General features: G+C 35.7%; 1 protein-coding gene across 2 annotated transcripts in view; it reads left to right on the top strand.

Moving 5' to 3' along the window:
• The window catches only part of ARID2 (AT-rich interaction domain 2), a 163,293-nt gene that overhangs the window by 77,978 nt on the left and 64,172 nt on the right, over positions 1 to 21,143 (top strand). For both annotated transcript variants that reach the window (XM_081250313.1, XM_081250314.1), the window contains 3 exons: positions 10,810 to 10,943; positions 16,431 to 16,649; positions 19,976 to 20,043. In XM_081250313.1, coding sequence (XP_081106439.1) covers positions 10,810 to 10,943; positions 16,431 to 16,649; positions 19,976 to 20,043 — 421 coding nt within the window. The remainder of the gene's footprint in view (positions 1 to 10,809; positions 10,944 to 16,430; positions 16,650 to 19,975; positions 20,044 to 21,143) is intronic.

Raw genomic sequence — 21,143 nt, 5'->3', positions numbered from 1 at the left:
GCAATATAATTGGCTTTGAGAAGAAAGAGAAATGTGTAGTCTAGCATTTGTAATTTAATAAGTGAACAACGTGTATCTGTCAGTGTGTAAGCTCAGGGTTATGATAGAGAATTAAATCTGAAGACCTATACTTTGAAACGTAACTTTGTATTTTAGCTCCTTCCTCTTGTCTATTAATACCTTTTAGTTTTTAGAAGTATAGCTCTTTGAAAAACAAACAAAAAAAAGGCTTTGTGCTTATTTATTGAGAGGGACAAGAGATCAGAACTGGGTGCCAGTACCTCAGCTGAACTAAGAAAGGTTGAGTCTCAGTTGGAAATATTTAATCATGAATGAGAACAAGCACTGACCCTCAAGCCAAGGAAATAAAAATTTCAAAAATTGTAACAATTTGCCTAAACCATAAATTTCTGTGGATTGGAATTATGTAAAGAATCTGTTTGGAGGAATAGGGTTAGAATGTGCCATGGGACCAGAAGTCGTATATTTAAAAAATCTTATGAAAATTTGAATTATGAAGGGCTTTATGTATATAATATATACTATTTACCATGAGTATCTGGTACTTGTGGTGTTGTCAGTTACTCCATCTTGCTTATGCTCCATTTTGGGTGTTCCAGGAGGGAAAAGATAATATTTATGGTCTTTCTTTACTAGTAGTGTTGTCTTCTCCCCCAGCTGTAATAAAAAACACAAATTTTAAATCTACTGTACTCAGTTATGCATACCAAATTTATAAAGAGCATATTAAACATACTATTAGTATAAGGTTTTGATTTTAAAATTCTACATCATTGTTATTTTGATTATATTTAAATAAAAATTATTTAATAAGAATTAATTATCTTTAGCTTGTTTTTAACGGTTCCACAGTGAGTTCAATTCTGAAAGACCATACTCTCTAAAATAGCTCTATTAGTACTGTTACCTGAGTTATTTCATGTGATGTAGATAATTCCTCATTTGCAGAGAATGTCACAATTTTTGAGCAGCTATTTATGCCCAAATTTATATATACTCTTCTTTTTATGATATCTGCATTAGAAATTCAAAGAGAATAGGCTTGATTTATTACCCATTTCAGTCCATCATGAGTCTATAATGGAGAGAGACTGTCTCTTTTTAATCATGTTGTTTTGTTTTGTTTTACGTTTTTAGACTGTAAATTCTATCTGCTGGGTCAGGGTGAAATGTATGCAGCTGCATACTGTCCTTAATGCTCAAGGGTTATATCTGGGCATACGTCTCTGCTTTTGTATCTCCAAGAGTAAAGTGTTGGATTCGTTACCTATCAAGCTGCCAGCTAGGAAAGAGTTCCTTGCTCAAATTGAGCTTATATGGAGAACTTAGAAGGAATGGAAAGCGACAGTTTAATTCCTTTCTGGTCTCAAAGATGTGAATTATTGTGCCTTGTAAAGCTGGATGGGGAAAATGAGGAATGGTGATGACTTCCCATGTCATTAGTTTTTCTATTTGTAAATGTATAACTTGCATTCATCCCACCTTGAAAGTTAAGGTTTAGTACTAAAAAGAATATAATACTTCTGAGATCACCATATACGTTCATTGATTCACTCCTCCCTCATGTCAGCTGTCTGTAACTATAAAAGCAAAGGGGTGGGTAGCTGCAGGACTCTTTTTTTTAAAATATCTTTATTGGAGTGTAATTGCTTTACAATGGTGTGTTAGTTTCTGCTCTATAACAAACTGAATCAGCTATATGTGTACATTTATCCCCATATCTCCTCCCTCTTGCGTCTCCCTCCCTCCCTTATTTCACTCTGTATGACAGATTCTAGGTCCATCCACCTCACTACAAATAACTCAATTTCATTTCTTTTTATGGCTGAGTAATATTCAATTGTATATATGTGCCACACCTTCTTTATCCATTCATCTGTTGATGGGCACTTAGGTTGCTTCCATGTCCTGACTATTCTAAATAGAGCTGCAATGAGCACTGTGGTACATGACTCTTTGAATTATGGCTTTCTCAGGGTATATGCCCAGTAGTGGGATTGCTGGGGCATATGGTAGTTCTACTTTTAGTTTTTTAAGGAACCTTCATACTGTTCTCCATAGTGGCTGTATCAATTTAGATTCCCACCAGGAGTGCAAGAGGGTTCCCTTTTCTCCACGCCCTTTCCAGTATTTATTGTTTGTAGATTTTTTTTTACATCTTTATTGGAGTATAATTGCTTTACAATGATGTGTTAGTTTCTGCTTTATAACAAAGTGAATCAGTTATACATATACATATGTTCCCATATCTCTTCCCTCTTGCGTCTCCCTCCCTCCCACCCTCCCTATCCCACCCCTCTAGGTGGTCACAAAGCACCCAGCTGATCTCCCTGTGCTATGTGGCTGCTTCCCACTAGCTAGCTATTTTACGTTTGGTAGTGTATATATGTCCATGCCACTCTCTCGCTTTGTCCCAGCTTACCCTTCCCCCTCCCCATATCCTCAAGTCCATTCTCTAGTAGGTCTGTGTCTTTATTCCTGTCTTACCCCTAGGTTCTTCATGATATATTTTTTCTTAAATTCCATAAGTATATGTTAGCATACGGTATTTGTCTTTCTCTTTCTGACTTACTTCACTCTGTATGACAGACTCTAGGTCCATCCACCTCATTACAAATAGCTCAATTTCATTTCTTTTTATGGCTGAGTAATATTCCATTGTATATATGTGCCACATCTCCTTTATCCATTCATCCGATGATGGACACTTAGGTTATTTCCATCTCCGGGCTCTTGTAAATAGAGCTGCAATGAACATTGTGGTGCATGACTCTTTTTGAATTATGGTTTTCTCAGGGTATATGCCCAGTAGTGGGATTGCTGGGTCATATGGTACTCCTATTTGTAGTTTTTTAAGGAACCTCCATACTGTTCTCCATAGTGGCTGTACCAATTCATATTCCCACCAGCAGTGGAAGAGTGTTCCCTTTTCTCCACACCCTCTCCAGCATTGATTGCTTCTAGATTTTTGGATGATGGCCATTCTGACTGGTGTGAGATGATATCTCATTGTAGTTTTGATTTGCATTTCTCTAATGATTAATGATGTTGAGCATTCTTTCATGTGTTTGTTGGCAGTCTGTATATCTTCTTTGGAGAACTGTCTATTTAGGTCTTCTGCCCATTTTTGGATTGGGTTGTTTGTTTTTTTGTTATTGAACTGCATGAGCTGCTTATAAATTTTGGAGATTAGTCCTTTGTCAGTTGCTTCATTTGCAAATATTTTCTCCCATGCTGAGGGTTGTCTTTTGGTCTTGTTTATGGTTTCCTTTGCTGTGTAAAAGCTTTGAAGTTTCATTAGGTCCCATTTGTTTATTTTTGTTTTTATTTCCATTTCTCTAGGAGGTGGGTCAAAAAGGATCTTGCTGTGATTTATGTCATAGAGTGTTCTGCCTATGTTTTCCTCTAAGAGTTTGATAGTTTCTGGCCTTACATTTAGGTCTTTAATCCATTTTGAGCTTATTTTTGTGTATGGTGTTAGCGAGTGATCTAATCTCATACTTCTACATGTACCTGTGCAGTTTTCCCAGCACCACTTATTGAAGAGGCTGTCCTTTCTCCACTGTACATTCCTGCCTCCTTTATCAAAGATAAGGTGACCATATGTGTATGCGTTTATCTCTGGGCTTTCTATCCTGTTCCATTGATCTATATTTCTCTTTTTGTGCCAGTATCATACTGTCTTGATTACTGTAGCTTTGTAGTATAGTCTGAAGTCCAGGAGCCTGATTCCTCCAGCTCCCTTTTTCTTTCTCAAGATTCCTTTGGCTGTTTGGGGTCTGTTGTGTTTCCATACAGATTGTGAAATTTTTTGTTCTAGTTCTGTGAAAAATGCCATTGGTAGTTTGATAGGGATTACATTGAATCTGCAGATTGTTTTGGGTAGTGTACTCATTTTCACAATATTGATTCTTCTGATCCAGGAACAGGGTATATTTCTCCATCTGTTTGTATCATCTTTAATTTCTGTCATCAGTGTCTTATAGTTTTCTGCATACAGGTCTTTTTTCTCCTTAGGTAGATTTATTCCTAGGTATTTTATTCTTTTTGTTGCAATGGTAAATGGGAGTGTTTACTTAATTTCTCTTTCAGATTTTTCATCATTAGTGTATAGGAATTGAAGAGATTTCTGTGCATTAATTTCTTATTATGCTACTTTTCAAATTCATTGATTAGCTCTAGTAGTTTTCTGGCAGCATCTTTAGGATTCTCTATGTATAGTATCATGTCATGTACAAACAGTGACAGTTTTACTTCTTCTTTTCCAGTTAGGATTCCTTTTATTTCTTTTTCTGCTCTGATTGCTGTGGCTAAAACTTCCAAAACACTATTGATTAATAGTGGTGACACTGGGCAACCTTGTCTTCTCCCTGATCTTAGTGGAAACAGTTTCAGTTTTTCACCATTGAGAATGATGTTGGCTCTGGGTTTGTCATATATGGCCTTTATTATGTTGAGGTAAGTTCCCTCTATGCCTATTTTCTGGAGGGTTTTTATCATAAATGGGTGTTGAATTTTGTCAGAAGCTTTTTCTGCATCTATTGAGATGATCATATGGTTTTTCTCCTTCAATTTGTTATTATGGGTTATCACATTGATTGAGTTGCATATTTTTAAGAATCCTTGCATTCCTGGGGTAAATCCCAGTTGATGATGGTGTATGATCCGTTTAATGTGCTGTTGGATTCTGTTTGCTAGTATTTTGCTGAGGATTTTTGAATCTGTGTTCATCAGTGATATTGGCCTGTAGTTTTCTTTTTTTGTGACATCTTTGTCTGGTTTTGGTATCAGGGTGATGGTGACCTCATAGAATGAGTTTGGGAGTGTTCCTCCCTCTGCTATATTTTGGAAGAGTTTGAGAAGGATAGCTCTTAGCTCTTCTCTAAATGTTTGGTAGAATTCACCTGTGAAGCCATCTGGTCCTGGGCATTTGTTTGTTGGAAGAATTTTAATCACAGTTTCAATTTCAGTGCTTGTGATTGGTCTGTTTATATTTTCTATTTCTTCCTTGTTCAGTCTCGGAAGTTTGTGCTTTTCTAAGAATCTGCCCGTTTCTTCCAGCTTGTCCATTTTATTGGCATAGAGTTGCTTGTAGTAATCTCTCATGATCCTTTCTGTTTCTGGAGTGTCAGTTGTTACTTCTCCCTTTTCATTTCTAATTCTATTGACTTGAGTCTTCTCCCTTTTTTTCTAGATGAGTCTGGCCCATGGTTTATCAATTTTGTTTATCTTCTCAAAGAACCAGCTTTTAGTTTTATTAATCTTTGCTATTGTTTTGTTCATTTCTTTTTCTGATCTCATCTTTATGATTCTTTCCTTCTGCTAACTTTGGGGTTTTTTTGTTCTTCTTTCTGTATTTGCTTTAGGTGTAAGGTTGTTTGTTTGTTTGTTTGAGATGTTTCTTTTTTCTTGAGGTAGGATTGTATTGTTATAAATTTCCCTCTTAGACCATCTTTTGCTGCATCCCATAGGTTTTGGGTTGTCATGTTTTCATTGTCATTTGTTTCTAGGTATTTTTTGATTTTCTCTTTGAATTCTTCAGTGATCTCTTGGTTATTTAGTAGTGTATTGTTTAGCCACCATGTGTTTGTCTTTTTCACAGATATTTTCCTGTAATTGCTATCTAGTCTCATAGCATTGTGGTCGGAACAGATACTTGATACGATATCAATTTTCTTAATTTACCAAGGCTTGATTTGTGATCTGAGATAAGATCTATCCTGGAAAATGTTCCATGAGCACTTGAGAAGAAAGTATATTCTGTTGTTTTTGGATGGAGTGTCCTATTAATATCAGTTAAGTCCATCTTGTTTTATGTTTCATTTAAAGCTTGTGTTTCTTTATTTATTTTCACTTTGGGTGATTTGTCCATTGGTGCAAGTGGGGTGTTAAAGTCCCCTAGTATGATTGTGTTACTGTCGATTTCCCCCTTTATGGCTGTTAGCATTTTCCTTATGTATTGAGGTGCTCCTATGTTGGGTGCATAAATATTTATAATTGTTATATCTTCTTCTTGGATCGATCCTTTGATCATTATATAGTGTCCTTCTTTGTCTCTTGTAATAGTCTTTATTTTAAAGTCTATTTTTTCTGATATGAGAATTGCTACTCCAGCTTTCTTTTGATTTCCATTTGCATGGAATATGTTCTTCCATCGCCTCACTTTCAGTCTGTATGTGTCCCTAGGTCTTAGGTGGGTCTCTTGTAGACTGCATATATACGGGTCTTGTTTTTGTATCCATTCAGCCAGTCTCTGTCTTTTGGTGGGAGCATTTAATCCATTTACATTTAAGGTAATTATCGATATGTATGTTCCTATTACCATTTTCATAATTGTTTTGGGTTTGTTTTTGTAGGTCTTTCCCTTCTCTTGTGTTTCCTGCCTAGAGAAGTTCGTTTAGCGTTTGTTGTATAGCTGGTTTGGTGGTGCTGAATTCTGTTAGCTTTTCCTTTCTGTAAAGGGTTTAATTTCTATGTTGAATCTGAATGAGATCCTTGCTGGGTAGAGTAATCTTGGTTGTAGGTTTTTCCGTTTCATCCTTTTAAATATGTCCTGTCACACCCTTCTGGCTTGCAGAGTTTCTGCTGAGAAATCAGCTGTTAACCTTATGGGGATTCCCTTGTATGTTATTTGTTGCTTTTCCCTTGCTGCTTTTAATATTTGTTCTTTGTATTTAATTTTTGATAATTTGATTAATATGTGTCTTGGCATGTTTCTCCTTGGATTTATCCTGTATGGAATCTCTGCCCTTCCTGGACTTGATTGACTATTTCTTTCCCATAGTAGGGAAGTTTTCAGCTATAATCTCTTCAAATATTTTCTCAGTCCCTTTCTTTTTCTCTTCTTCTGGGACCCCTATAATTCGAATGTTCGTGCATTTAATGTTGTCCCAGAGGCCTCTAAGACTGTCCTCAATTCTTCTCATTCTTTTTTCTTCATTCTGCTCTGTGGTAGTTATTTCCACTATTTTATCTTCCAGGTCATTTATCCGTTCTTCTGCCTCAGTTATTCTGCTATTGATTCCCTCTAGTGAATTTTTAATTTCATTTATTGTGTTGTTCATCATTGTTTAGTTCACTCTTTAGTTCTTCTAGGTCCTTGTTAAACGTTTCTTGTATTTTCTCCATTCTGTTTCAAAGATTTTGGATCATCTTTACTGTCATTACTGTGAAAGCTTTTTCAGGTAGACTGCCTATTTCCTCTTCATTTGTTAGGTCTGGTGTGTTTTTATCTTGCTCCTTCATCTGCTGTGTATTTCTCTGTCTTCTCATTTTGCTTAACTTACTGTGTTTGGGGTCTCCTTTTTGTCGGCTGCAGGCTCATAGTTCCCATTGTTTTTGGTGTCTGCCCCCAGTGGCTAAGGTTGGTTCAGTGGGTTGTGTAGGCTTCCTGGTGGAGGGGACTGATGCCTGTGTTCTGGTTGATGAGGCTGGATCTTGTCTTTCTTGTGGGCACGACCACGTTTGGTGGTGTGTTTTGTGGTGTCTGTGAACTTATGATTTTAGGCAGCCTCTCTGCTAATGGGTGGGGTTGTATGCCTGTCTTGCTAGTTGTTCGGTATGGGGTGTCCAGCACTATAGCCTGCTGGCCGTTGAGTGGAGCTGGTTCTTAGTGTTGAGATGGAGATCTCTGGAAGATCTTTCGCCGTTTGATATTACATGGGGCCGGGAGGTCTCTGGTGGTCCAATGTCCTGAACTTGGCTCTCCCACCTTGGAGGCTCAGGCCTGACACCCGGCTGGAATACCAAGAGCATGTCAGCCACACGGCTCGGAAGAAAAGGGAGGAAAAAAAAGAAAGATAGAAAAAAATAAAATAAATTTATTAAAATAAAAATTAAAAATATGATTAAAAAGTAATAAAAAATAAAAGAAAAAGAGAGAAAGAAGAGAGCAATGAAATCAGTAAACAAATCTATCAGTGATAATAAGCTCTAAATACTAAACTAAGGTAAAGATAAAACCAGAAACAAATTAGATGCAGAAAGCAAACCCCAAGTCTACAGTTGCTCCCATAGTCCACTGTCTCAATTTTGGGATGATTTGTTGTTATTCAGGTATTCCACAGATGCAGGGTACATCACGTTGATTGTGGAGCTTTAATCCGCTGCTCTTGTGGCTGCTGAGAGAGATTTCCCTTTCTCTTCTTTGTTCGCACAGCTCCTGAGGTTAAGCTTTGGATTTGGCCCTGCCTTTGCATGTAGGTCGCGGGAGGGCATCTGTTCTTCGCTCAGGCAGGACAGGGTTAAAGGAGCAGCTGATTCGGGGGCTCTGGCTCACTCAGGCCGAGGGGAGGGAGGGGTACGGATGCGGGGCAAGCCTGCGGAGGTAGAGGCCAGCATAACATTGCAATAGCCTGAGGCGCGCCGTGTGTTCTCCTGGGGAAGTTGTCCCTGGATCACGGGACCCTGGCAGTGGTGGGCTGCACACGCTCCCTGGAGGGGAGGTGTGGATAGTGACCCGTGCTTGCTCACAGGCGTCTTGGTGGCTGCAGCAGCAGCCTTAGTGTCTCATGCCCGTCTCTGGTGTCCACGCTGATAGCCACAGCTCGTGTTGTCTCTGGAGCTCGTTTAGGTGGTGCTGTGAATCCCCTCTCCTCGCGCACCCCGAAACAATGGTCACTTGCCTTTTAGGCAGTTCCAGACTATTTCCTGAACTCTCTCCCTGCTAGCTGTGGCACACTAGCCCCCTTCAGGCTGTGTTCACGCAGCCTACCCCAGTCCTCTCCCTGGGGTCTGAATTCTGAAGCCCGTGCCTCAGCTCCCAGCCTCCACCCGCCCCGGTGGGTGAGCAGACAAGCCTCTCGGGCTGGTGAGTGCTGGCCAGCATCAATCCTCTGTGCAGGAATCTCTCTGCTTTGCCCTCTGCATCCTGTCGCTGCGCTCTCCTCTGTGGCTCCAAAGCTTCCCTCCTGCCCACCCCTGTCTCCACCAGTGAAGGGGCTTCCTAGTGTGTGGAAACTTTTCCTCTTTCACGGCTCCCTCCCCGAGGTGCAGGTCCGTCCCTATTCTTTTGTCTCTGTTTTTTTTCTTTTGCACTACCCAGGTAGGTGGGGATTTTCTTTCCTTTTGGGAAGTATGAGGTCTTCTGCCAGCATTCAGTAGGTGTTCTGTAGGAGCTGTTCCACATGTAGATGTATTTTTGATGTATTTGTGGGGAGGAAAGTGATTTCCACATCTTACGCCTCCACCATCTTTAGGCCCTCCCTCTGTAGGACTTTTAAAACAGTGACTAATGGACTTAGTACCTGCCTGGATCAGGAATGATGGAAGGATTGATCTATAAAATGATCACATTTAGAACTTTACTCTGGTATTAATCAGCTTAAGTTCTTATGAAGTGTAGTAACAAGTTCATTAGTTACAGTGTTGTGTTTGACATGGATTTGATCAATTGTTTCTCTATTTAAAAATCTTTCTTGTGGGAATCTTATTGTAAATTCGGAATTTAATTCTAGTTAATATTAAGAAGATTGACCATTCCCTGTAACGGTGATCCAGTGGGGAATACAGGAACTATCTTATAAATTGATCAAAATGTATTGGGCACATCAGTTTGGGGTGAGAATTTGGCCATATTGCTGTTTAAAGTTGATAATACCATTTCCAGTGTCTATCGAGAGAAAAATATTTAAACAAGTGCTGAGATTAATCTTATTCCTGCATGACTTGTAATAGCAAAAAGCAAAACTGAACATAGCTAGCTACAGCACTAGAGATCTCGTTAAATTATGATATATCAGTAGGACCATATATTATACAGCCATTAAAAAAGACTGATGTAGGGACTTCCCTGGTGGTCCAGTGGTTAAGACTCCGCACTCCCAATGCTGGGGGCCCAGGTTCGATCCCCGGTCGGGAACCAGATCCTGCATGCCACAACTAAGACTCAGCACAGCCAAATAAGTAAAGTTAAAAAAAAAAAAAAAAGACTGAAGTAGTACCGTGTGTATTGACATGCTCAGATCTCTAAAATATGTTGTTAGATAGAAACATGCACAGAAAATATACAGAAAGCATATGAACCTGTGGTTATCTGTGATGAGTGAGATGTGGAGGCCAGGGCATCTTCTCATTTTCACGTGTTTTTTTTTTTTAAATAAATTTATTTATTTTTGTCTGTGTTGGGTCTTCGTTGCTGCACACGGGCTTTCTCTAGTTGTGGCAAGCGGGGCCTACTCTTCATTGCAGTGTGCGGGCTTCTCATTGGGGTGGCTTCTCTTGTTGCGGAGCTCAGGCTCTAGGTGCACGGGCTTCAGTAGTTGCGGCACGTGGGCTCACTAGCTGTGGCTCGTGGGTTCTAGAGCGCAGGCTCAGTAGTTGTGGCGCACGGTCTTAGTTGCTCCACAGCGTGTGGGATCTTCCAGGACCAGGGCTTGAACCTGTGTCCTCTGCATTGGCAGGCGGATTCTCAACCACTGTCCCACCAGGGAAGCCCCTTCATGTGGTTTTTACAGTGACCATGTATAATTTTTTTAATCAGTAAATAAAATGTACTGTTGTTCATCTACATGTAGTTGTCCTTTGATATTCTTTACTTTTACATTTTTATTTGAGCAGTGGTGTGGTCTTTTCTGAAAATTTAAAAACACTTTTAGAACCATTACAGTGAGTTTGTCTTCAGTATTACTGCTGAAGTGACTGTCCCACTAATATGAGGCTTGTGGTATCTTGTTATTATTATTTTAAATTTAGGGCCTCTAGAAAAGGAAAACAGATATATGTGGTGGGAGTTAAAAAACAAGATGTAAATTTATTTTAAATCTCTGCTGTACTGTTTTTCTATTTCAGTTACCTAGAAAAGTACGAGAAAGTTCATCATTTTGGGGAGGATGATGATGAGGTACCACCAGGCAATCCCAAACCACAGCTTCCTATTGGTGCAATTCCATCTTCCTACAATTACCAGCAACACAGTGTGTCAGGTAAATATCACTGGAACTGAACAGGGCATAGTTCCACAGTTTTGAATTAGGAAAATAGACATCATCCAATGAATTGAATTGAACTAATTGTTATGAGGGCCCTTTCTGTCATAGCCTGCATATAAGATTTTTAGTTGCAGGAATTTAGAGTTACAAATATACCTGTATTTTCAAGTGAAGTTTTAAAATTATTTCTTTGTCTAAAGATTAGTTTAACCTGAATAGTTACTAAAATGAGGAGAGGAAGGTCCTGTTAGGATTAGGGAAGCCAAAGGAGTACTCATAGCATCTACTAGATTTTCTACAATTCCTGTAATTTCCAGCACCAGAATTTCTCAGAAATGTTTCTTACTATTCAACTGTTTTCCTGCCATGGTACCAGGGATTTAAGATTCTTTTCATTCATGTCATTCTTGTAATGGTTATAGAGGAATCTGCAGCTAAAAAGAACAGGACTCAAGTTGGAAATAATCAGGTTGAGAGTCTAATAAAGAGGTTCTTGAGACAGAATAGATGGGAGTTCCATTGTCTGTGGCTCGGGGGGTTGAGACGGTGATGCTTAGGAAGAGAGCTCTGAAGAGGTAAGCATCTCTTTTCTTTAATCACCAACATTTGGCCTGAAAAAGAGGAGATACATCTTTTTCAAGGGTATGTTCTTTATAAAATATACAATTATCTAGATCTTTATTATTCTTCATTGGTACTAATACCAATCTCTTAGGTAATCCTTAGTTTTAAGCTCCCTCGTTTGTGCCAGTATCACTGGTTTAAATTTTCCATTATCTATTTTCAGTGTCTTTCATGTTGAATTTGACTCTGTTTCTTCCCCAATCAGCTGAGGAAACAGAATCTCCTAGAATCTGTGATCTCCGTTAGAAGAGGCTTTCATGTGATGCTTTTGTATAATTGGGGCTTGGGAGGGGTGTTGGCAGTGGTGACTGCAAACCAAATCTAGCTTTATCTTTAATGAGAAGTTATTACTTCAAGAGCTACTGTTAAAAGGGAACATTTTAAGTCACCATGTAGAAGATCTTACTAATAGCTTAAGCTGATTAAATAAAATGGGGTGACTTGTTAGGTGATACGCTTCCTGTTTTTAAAAAGAGCTAATGACCATTATCTAATTCAAGGATGTTATAGAGGGTATTCCTACATTGAATGAGACCTTGTACTAAAGACCTTTAAGACCATTTTGTAACTGTGTTGTTCCTATATTTCATCAACAGCAGAACTGTCCATTCTTGTAGCTTAAATAGAGTTTGGTGTCTATTCCAGCTTCTCAAACTGACCCATTTCTACATTAGATCTTGTTTATTTTTGTTTATTATTTATTTATTTATTTATTTATTTATGCGGTACGTGGGCCTCACTGTTGTGGCCTCTCCCGTTGCGGAGCACGGGCTCTGGACGCGCAGGCTCAGCAGCCGTGGCTCACGGGCCCAGCCGCTCCGCGGCATGTGGGATCTTCCCGGACCAGGGCACGAACCCGTGTCCCCTGCATTGGCAGGCGGACACTCAACCACTGCGCCACCAGGGAAGCCCTAGATCTTGTTTAAAATGAAATTTTTTCTGGATCTGTTTTTTTTTTTTGTCCCCCTCCCCTAATTGAACATGATTTACTTCAAGAAAAAAGATATTTCTGGTATTTCAAAAGCCTAATGAAAGTCATTGGTAGAGCTACACAATTTTTAAGGGAATGACAATTTCTTAATCTGGTGTTACAATAACTCCTTTCTGATATGCTGTCGTATGTCTGTCTTTTTTTTTTTTTTTAAGGAGAATCTGGGTAGTTATGTAACATGTAACATGTTTGACAAAATCAGGATTGGGGACTCATGAAAGGAAAAACAAAACTAGGACTTGCTGGGGAACATCAGACTACAATATATCTAATTCAAACTGAAAAGAGGTAGTGTTTCAGGGCAGCATTTATGAATTTGAAGGTGCTTTTTATTTTTCTAGAAGGAGCCATAGCAACATTATGACAGTGTTCTAAAAATTAACATGACCATCAAAATATAAAACAAATCCTTCACTGATGATTCTTCTCAAATGCCATTAAGGAAATATAGTAAACTTAGTAGCTGTCAATATATATGTGTGTGTCTGTGTGTGTGTAAATAAACACCAAAGTAGAATTACATGGTGGTAGATTAAGAGCCTTAGGAAATTTTAATAAGAATGTTTAAAAGATTTGTGTGTACATCTTTGATTACACAACCTTACTCTTCTTATAGGTTTGGATTAATGTATTTGGATAAATGTATTTTATCTAGAGATGCTTATATTGTTGATATTAAGAAAAGGTATTCTAAAACAGTATTTTGAAAGGTAATATAATAAATTGGCATTTAGTATGAAGTGCAATTCTACTCATAATTGTCATGATAGAATATTGTACATTGATAGAATATGGGACCAAATTTTCCTTTAAGGATACTGATGCCTTTTGCCCAGTGACTTGAAGTGGCCAAAAAAGTATTCATAGATTTTGCTTTGAATTTTAGAATTAGTAAACATTGGCATCAAAATATGGTCATTTTATTTGCATAGTTTTTCATACTTTTCCATGCCATAAATACCTAATCTTTTTTTTCCAGCTTTATTCTTTCTTGGTATTGATTTGGATACAGTCAGTTCTGCAGAATTGTAGTGTAGATTACTAAGGACTTTTTGTTCATCTTCTCTTACACTTTAAAATTAAAATTAATTAGTTTCTAAATTAAAAATTTTTTAATTTATTTGCAATATCTTTAGTAGAAAAATTATGAAAGGCAAAATTGGCACATGACAACTCATTGAAATTAATAGAATTTTAGAGCTAGCAAGGATTTTAGTGATCATTTAATCCAATTCAATCATTTTGGTCAAAGGAGGCCAAGCACCCTATCCATTCGCATTTTTGTTATGTAAATTTGGGAGAGTTTATACAAGAAGATTTATTATTTTAGTTTTATCAGTTGTATTTGAGCAAAGATTTTCCTTTACATGTCCTATATTCTTACAAACATTTGAACTACAGCAATCGCTGCCAATATCAATGGAAAGAATGTACTGTCTAATATCTTTAATGTAAACAGCACTCCAGGAACAATTCTCCCTTTCCTCTAAACTGAAAACAAAGATATTACCTCAGATTAAATTAGTTTGTCAGCAGTGATGCATTTGTATAAACATTGAGTCAAGAATGTTGAAAATTTCCGATCCCATTCACATTATAACATTATAGCTATTTAATCATACCTCCTTGGGGATGGGAAGGGGGGCTCTTAAAATCTTGTAAGCATTTTCTCATATATTATCATAGGACTCTTTACCAAGCCTCATATAATTAGAGGACTTTTCATAATTATCATATTTATTCATTTTATTTTAATTGGAGATGACTTTTGGCAAAGTCATTCACGTAAGGATGTATTGAATTGAATATATGATGGCATCTGTTATTCTTCAGTAGCAAACAGAACAATTCCAAGATCATATTGAAAGCACATAAAGAAGACTGTGACAGATGTTGAATATAGGTTCCAATTTGTTTTGTATTGAAGAGATTTGCATGAAAATTGTGTGGAATCTAAAAACTTAATTATTGCTGAGACTTGGCATCTCATGATCAATTTCAGTGTGTGGTATAGAAATGTCAAAATCTATTCCTATATTCACAGAAGTTATGTTACATTTTCCCCAGATATTTATGTTATTTATAAGAAATTTTACTTTTCAAGATTATAAAAAATGAACAATATATTATTGTTCAACCTTAAATATTATAAAGAATTGGTGTTTATTCATTTATAAGTGTATTGTGATACTTCTTATTGGAGAAATTCCTAGAATATTTTAGAATTGAAGAGGTGTCTCCTCAGATACCTACATTGGGAAATGAAGAAGTTTCTTACATGATTTTCTTCTGTGGCATGTTGTGACAATAGATTCCTACTTGCATTCCATTTAGTGACATTTTTTAAAGATTTTTTTTCAAATCCATATTTTTCTGAAAAGTTTCATCTAGCAGTTTTCTAACTCTTGTTTGTTGCCTTTTCCCATTAAACTAATTAGATCTTTATGTGAAAAATGTACTAGGGGTATATGTCTCAGGATGTAGCTGCCAAGGCCTAAACTGCACCAATTAAGAGTCAGTATTTCTAGAAATATAACATTTTCTAATATGTATATATTATGAGTATAAAATATATTAGTGTTCTGTAATCCCATCTTCCCTACCTTCAAAGTTCTAAAAATGTTCTAATTCTCCTACATAAAATCTTAGTTAGGAAAAGATTTGTTTGGACACAAAAGCAAGAACTGTAGAGGTAAAAATTTATAAATCACACTTCATCAAAATTAAAACTTCCCTTTGAAGACATTGTTAAGAAAATGAAAAGGCAAACCATTCACTATCTGGGAGAAAATATTTACAAAACAAATATTAGATAAGTGACTCATTCAGAATATTTTAAACTGACGGTATTAAGTGCTGACAAGGGTGTACAGCACCGGGAACTCTCTCATACATCGCTGGTGGAAAAACAGAATGTTACTACCACTTTGGAAAACAGTTTCACAGTTTCTTGCAAAGTTAAACATACACTTTGTATGACCCAGCAATCCAAGAGAAATGAAGAAATATGTCTGCACAAAGTCCTGTATGTGAATGTTTACAGCAGCTGTATTCAGAAGTGCCAAAAACTGGACACAGTCCAAATGTCCTTCAATTAGGGAATGGATAAACAAATTATGTTACAGCCATACTATGGCAGTAAAAAGGAACCAGCTACTGATACACACATCAAAATGGACACTAACCTCAAAAGCATTTTGCTAAATGAAATAAATCAGACACAAAAAGATATATATTGTGTGATTCTGTTTAATTGGCATTTTGAAATAAAGTAGATCAATGGTTGTTTATGGATAGAAGAGAGGATCAACTACAAAGGAGCATAAAGAAACTTCTTTGGGGTGATAGAAATACTCTGTATCTCCATTATGGTTGTGGTTAAAAGACTCAAAACTCATAGAACTGTAGAACTAAAAGGCATGAATTTTACATATTATGTGGCAACAAATCTGACCTAAACAAGTAATAATCCTCCCAAAATTGGGTAAAGAAGGTAGGCAGTGTGTTTAGAAACATGATATTGTTAAAAATTTGAAAGGAACCAGTCTTTCTGGCTTATAGTATTTAAAAATCGGAATAAGTCCCTTGAAATACAAGAATAAAAAATGTAGATTTGGTAAATTAAAATAAAGATACAATAGTAATTTTGCAATGATATCCAACAGAATATGTACATTTTTTATATTTTAATACTTTTTGAGGAATGTAATTTTCACTTAAGTTTAGAAAGTTGAACTCTAAACTTCTACTCAGTTTATATTTTATAAAAGAAAACAAGCTTCTGTCCTGTATTCAGAAGATATTAACCATGAAAGGTTTCTAATCCTTGATATACTTAACAGTGTTTTCGTTTTTGTCTTTGTTAGATTATCTGCGTCAAAGTTATGGGCTGTCTATGGACTTCAATTCGCCAAATGATTATAATAAATTGGTGCTTTCACTATTATCTGGACTCCCAAATGAAGTGGACTTTGCTATTAATGTATGCACTCTCCTATCAAATGAAAGCAAACATGTCATGCAACTTGAAAAAGACCCTAAAATCATCACTTTATTGCTTGCTAATGCCGGGGTGTTTGATGACAGTAAGTTTTAGCCTTAATGTTTTGTATAATCATTCTATTAAAGGTGTTGTAGATTTTTTTTAAAGGTTTTTAAGGGGGAAAGTACTTTTTATTAGGCAATATAGTAGCATTCTTTATTTCCTTTTGTTATATTAAATGTATTATTTAAAACAATGAATGTTTGGATTTTTTTAACCTTATATATTTGAATAATAAAAGCCTCACTAGAACTTTTGAAATTAAAATGCTGTATTTTTCTTATAGTAAATGTGGGTTTGTTGATTTGAGAAAATTGTTTGATACAAAATTCTGATAGCGAAAAATAGGACCTGGAAGAAATTGTTTTCTGAAGTTTATTTCTGCTGGTGTGTAGTTATAATTTTTAACTAAACAATTTAGGTCAATGAATTTGAAAATTTGCTGCATAAATAATAAGAATAATCAAATATTTCATATTTTTTTACTCATAGGATTTGCTATTTGTAGGTTTTTATAAATCACGTTCTTTGTTTTCTGTGAAATTATCTCAAATCTGGTTACTTTTCAGACCAAATTGCTCAATTCTTTAATTGAGCAATTTAACTAGCAATCCCTAGTTTAATAGGGATTTAGAAAATATGTTTTGAAATTTTTTCCTGCTATAGTTTTTCTTTTTAAAATATTCTATGTCAGCTGAATGTTATTGACATAAAATTTTTTCTTGCTTCTCAACCCTCCTTCTACCCCAATACCCTGTAACTTCTTTTGCCAGAAGTATATTCTATTAATGGATTAAGGTATTGATATATTTTGAAATTATCTTATCATATAGGAAACTATATAGAACAGTAGATATAGTCTGAGAATTTCATGTAATATTTCATAGGTCATGAGTATTTTTATGTTTAAACAGTGATGTGTTTGCAAATGAGTTCATTTTTCTGTAATTTGGGTCAGTAGTATAATTTTCAAACATACTTTTATTTGGGATTATCTAAGCAGGATTCTTTTGTTGTTGTTGTTGTTGTTGCTGTTGTTGTTGTTGGCCATGCCGCACGGCTTGTGGGATCTTAGTTAGTTCCCTGACAGGGATTGAACCAGTCCCTCGGCAGTGAGAGCACGGAGTCCTAACCACTGGACCGCCAAGGAATTTCCTAAGTAGGAGTCCTTACAATTTGACATGTACTTATTTTGTATGAAGACATTTTGAAATTAAACAAAAGTGAAAATTAGTTTCTTACCCTGCCAGAAACTATTCTTGGTTACTTGGAGGAGGGACAAAGATTAGCACTTATCAGTTTGTATTGTAACTTCAAAGATCTAAATTTGGAGGATTTCCATCTCACTCTCGTGTTCTTTGCTTCCTGATATTTCATTTTGCTCTTTTAAAGACATTTTTCAGCATTTAATATAGAATGGTTTAAAATTGTTTCACATTTTTTTAGAAATCTTAAAATGAAGTTTTTAAAAATAGTAAATATTCTCAGACCAGAATAATTTTAGTGAATTCTTACCATTTAATCATTGAATAAGAATTACATTTGTATATATGATAAAAGTGAGCTTACCAGTTTTGATGCACTGAGGCATGACGTTCTTTACACCCAGTTTATCTTGCATTCTTTAGCGTTTTTGTTTATCTCAGACTAAATTATTATGTAGAGTAGCAATCTAAAACATTAATAATTTAGCAAATGCTGTTTAACGGATGTTTCTTTTATTTCAACAGTTAGAACTTTAGAGTTCCAGAGTGCATAGGGACTTTATGAAGACCGTATACTTAAAACAGTGGTTTTACATTATGAAAATAATTCTTTTGAGTTTGAAGATTAAGGGTATATTTGATTATGGGTATATTTCATAAGGCTCTTGAGAGGTTTTGAATTTTTTTAGGGCATGGAATTTTAATTGAGAGAAAATGTAGATACCACTTTCTTTGAAGGTGTGGAATGTTTATACATATATGTGTTTGAAGAAGTATAATAAAAATTCCATGTGACAAAAATTTAATTTTTCCATCTTACATTTCCATTCAGTATTCTTTTCCCAGTGAAGTTTTTCTTTATAAAGTTTTCTTCAGGACAAACAAAATTTTGTCTCTTTAGTAGGGTGTGGACTTCATTTTTCTGATTAAGCTGCTATGCCTATATAAATTTGATATTTTATGAAATTCTTCTTTAGGTCACTCACTGTAGTTAAATTTATTTATTAAAAACTTCAAATCTGTTCTTTATATCATGTCCCCATGATCCTAATATCAATATAATGTTAAACTGTTTCCATTCTTCACCCTTATTAGTACTTTTTCAATGAATAGTCTTATTCTAACCTAAGTACTTTACAACTTTAACTCAATACTAAGTATAAATATTAGATCCATACTTAAAGGCGTAATAAGACTGCAAACATTCAGTAAATCTTTTACAACAGAAAATATATCGATATGTTATGCATGTCACAGCACATCCATTTAAGGAGATTTACTTTTGTTTTTTTAAAGAATTACATTCATAAGACTAGTTTTTCTGTTAAAAATTGCCAATACATAGTTTTCTCTCTGCATTTGAAAACCAATAGCTTTCATTACAGAATACAGATAATTACAAGTAGTTGATGAAAGTACCTACCTAATTTTTAAAGGTAGTTGCCTATTGTGTCACAGCTTAGACATTTGTATTATACGACTTTACTGTCTGGTCCTGTAACTGACAAAATGAGTTACCAACGCAGAGGAGAGCAGAGGAGAGAAAAACGATATGTATCTATATACCTTAACCTCTGTTGTCCGGAGGGGGCAGGGTGTTATTAAGAAGCTTTTGAAAATAGATGGTTTGACTTTGCTCCTGACAACTTTATCAAGAAATACAAACAAGCTATAGCTGAGAATGTTTCCTAAAGGAGATTTCATTGTGGGAATTATTCCCAAAGAATGCCTTGTCCATTAATATTTCAAATATGAATTACATAATTATTTTTGAAATGACTATGACGATTTAAAGTTATAACAGTTTGGCAATCTAATAGCAGTAGCATCAGTTTGACTTTTTAATATGTTACTCTTCTACAAATGAAAACTAATGCAGAGTAACTATTACAGTCCCTCATTTTTTTCTTATTGTCTGTATAACTATTATGAAAGTGAGTTGTGTATTTTTAGATTGTAGTGGCATAAACTTTCTTTAAATTCTATAATTTAAAAAACAGTATTTCAAAAGAAATTATCATGACTTTCTATCATTTATTATGAAACAATTTTTAATGAACAAGGTATCCTAAACTGTAGTTTTACTGTTTTTCCAAACCTACCTATTAAGGAACTAAGTGAAAGAAATAATTTCATTTTACTGAATACACTATTATTCTTTTAGCTTTAGGATCCTTTTCTACTGTATTTGGAGAAGAATGGAAGGAGAAGACTGATAGAGATTTTGTTAAGGTAATTCACGTAAAGTAAAATATTGAACCATTGAATTACATGTAGCCAAGGACCAAGGGTCAATGGTTGCTTATTTTATATACAAATTGTGATTAACTTGAGTAAAAAATTGTTTAGAATAGCTAATAAACAGAAGTAAAGTTTTTAGTTATCATACATAGATTTCTGAGAATGATAAATCTGTAACAAAAGCAGTAAATCAAAGGATACCCAGACTGTGAGTAGCAGTCCTGGTAATTTCCTTAGGATTCTTTTTCAGTTCACTTAATCACTCTTCAGCTGTGTCTAATATGCCACTTGATTTGTTAAGTTTTATTATAGTGACTGTGGTTTTTTTTTTTTTTTTGCGGTACGCGGGCCTCTCACTGCTGTGGCCTCTCCCGTTGCGGAGCACAGGCTCCGGACGCGCAGGTTCAGCGGCCATGGCCCACGGGCCCAGCCGCTCCGCGGCATGCGGGATCCTCCCAGACTGGTGCACGAACCCGCGTCCCCTGCATCGGCAGGTGGACTCTCAACCACTGCGCCACCAGGGAAGCCCAGTGACTGTGTTTTCATTTCTAGAAATTCTCATTGTATTTTTTGAAATTTTCCCTTTTTGATCTTCTCCTTTTATACTTTTATAATTTTTAAAATATATATTTAAAATATCTTTTTATTAATATAATTAAATTATATATGAATTAAATATATGATATATAAACATGAATATATTATATATTTTATATGTAAAATATAAATGAAAGCTTAAAGATATGTACATATACACATACCTAATAATGCTAATGTCTAAGCCTCCTGCAACTCTAATTCTGCTGATTCTGACTTGGTGGATTATTCCTTTGTGTTTTATAATGTTGGTTTATAAATTTCAGCAGATTTCTTTCTGTAGGATTTTTGTACAGATTGGTTGGAGAGTGTTTCTTCACTTCTGTGTTGCTTTTGCCAATCACTTGAAAGGAAATACTGATCAGAATGACTTTATATTAATTTTTTTATTGGAGATTTTTCTGATTACTCTCATGGTAAAAACAAATCCATGGGAGATGTGGAGCAGTCTAGTGGTGAATATATCATGGATTTTAACTGAAAGCTCAAGCAGA

Source organism: Mesoplodon bidens (assembly GCF_964165515.1).
Source record: "Mesoplodon bidens genome assembly, chromosome: 11".
Taxonomy (NCBI): Eukaryota; Metazoa; Chordata; class Mammalia; order Artiodactyla; family Ziphiidae; genus Mesoplodon; species Mesoplodon bidens.
Note: the sequence above shows the minus strand (reverse complement) of the source record. Positions and strands in the feature narration are given on the sequence as shown.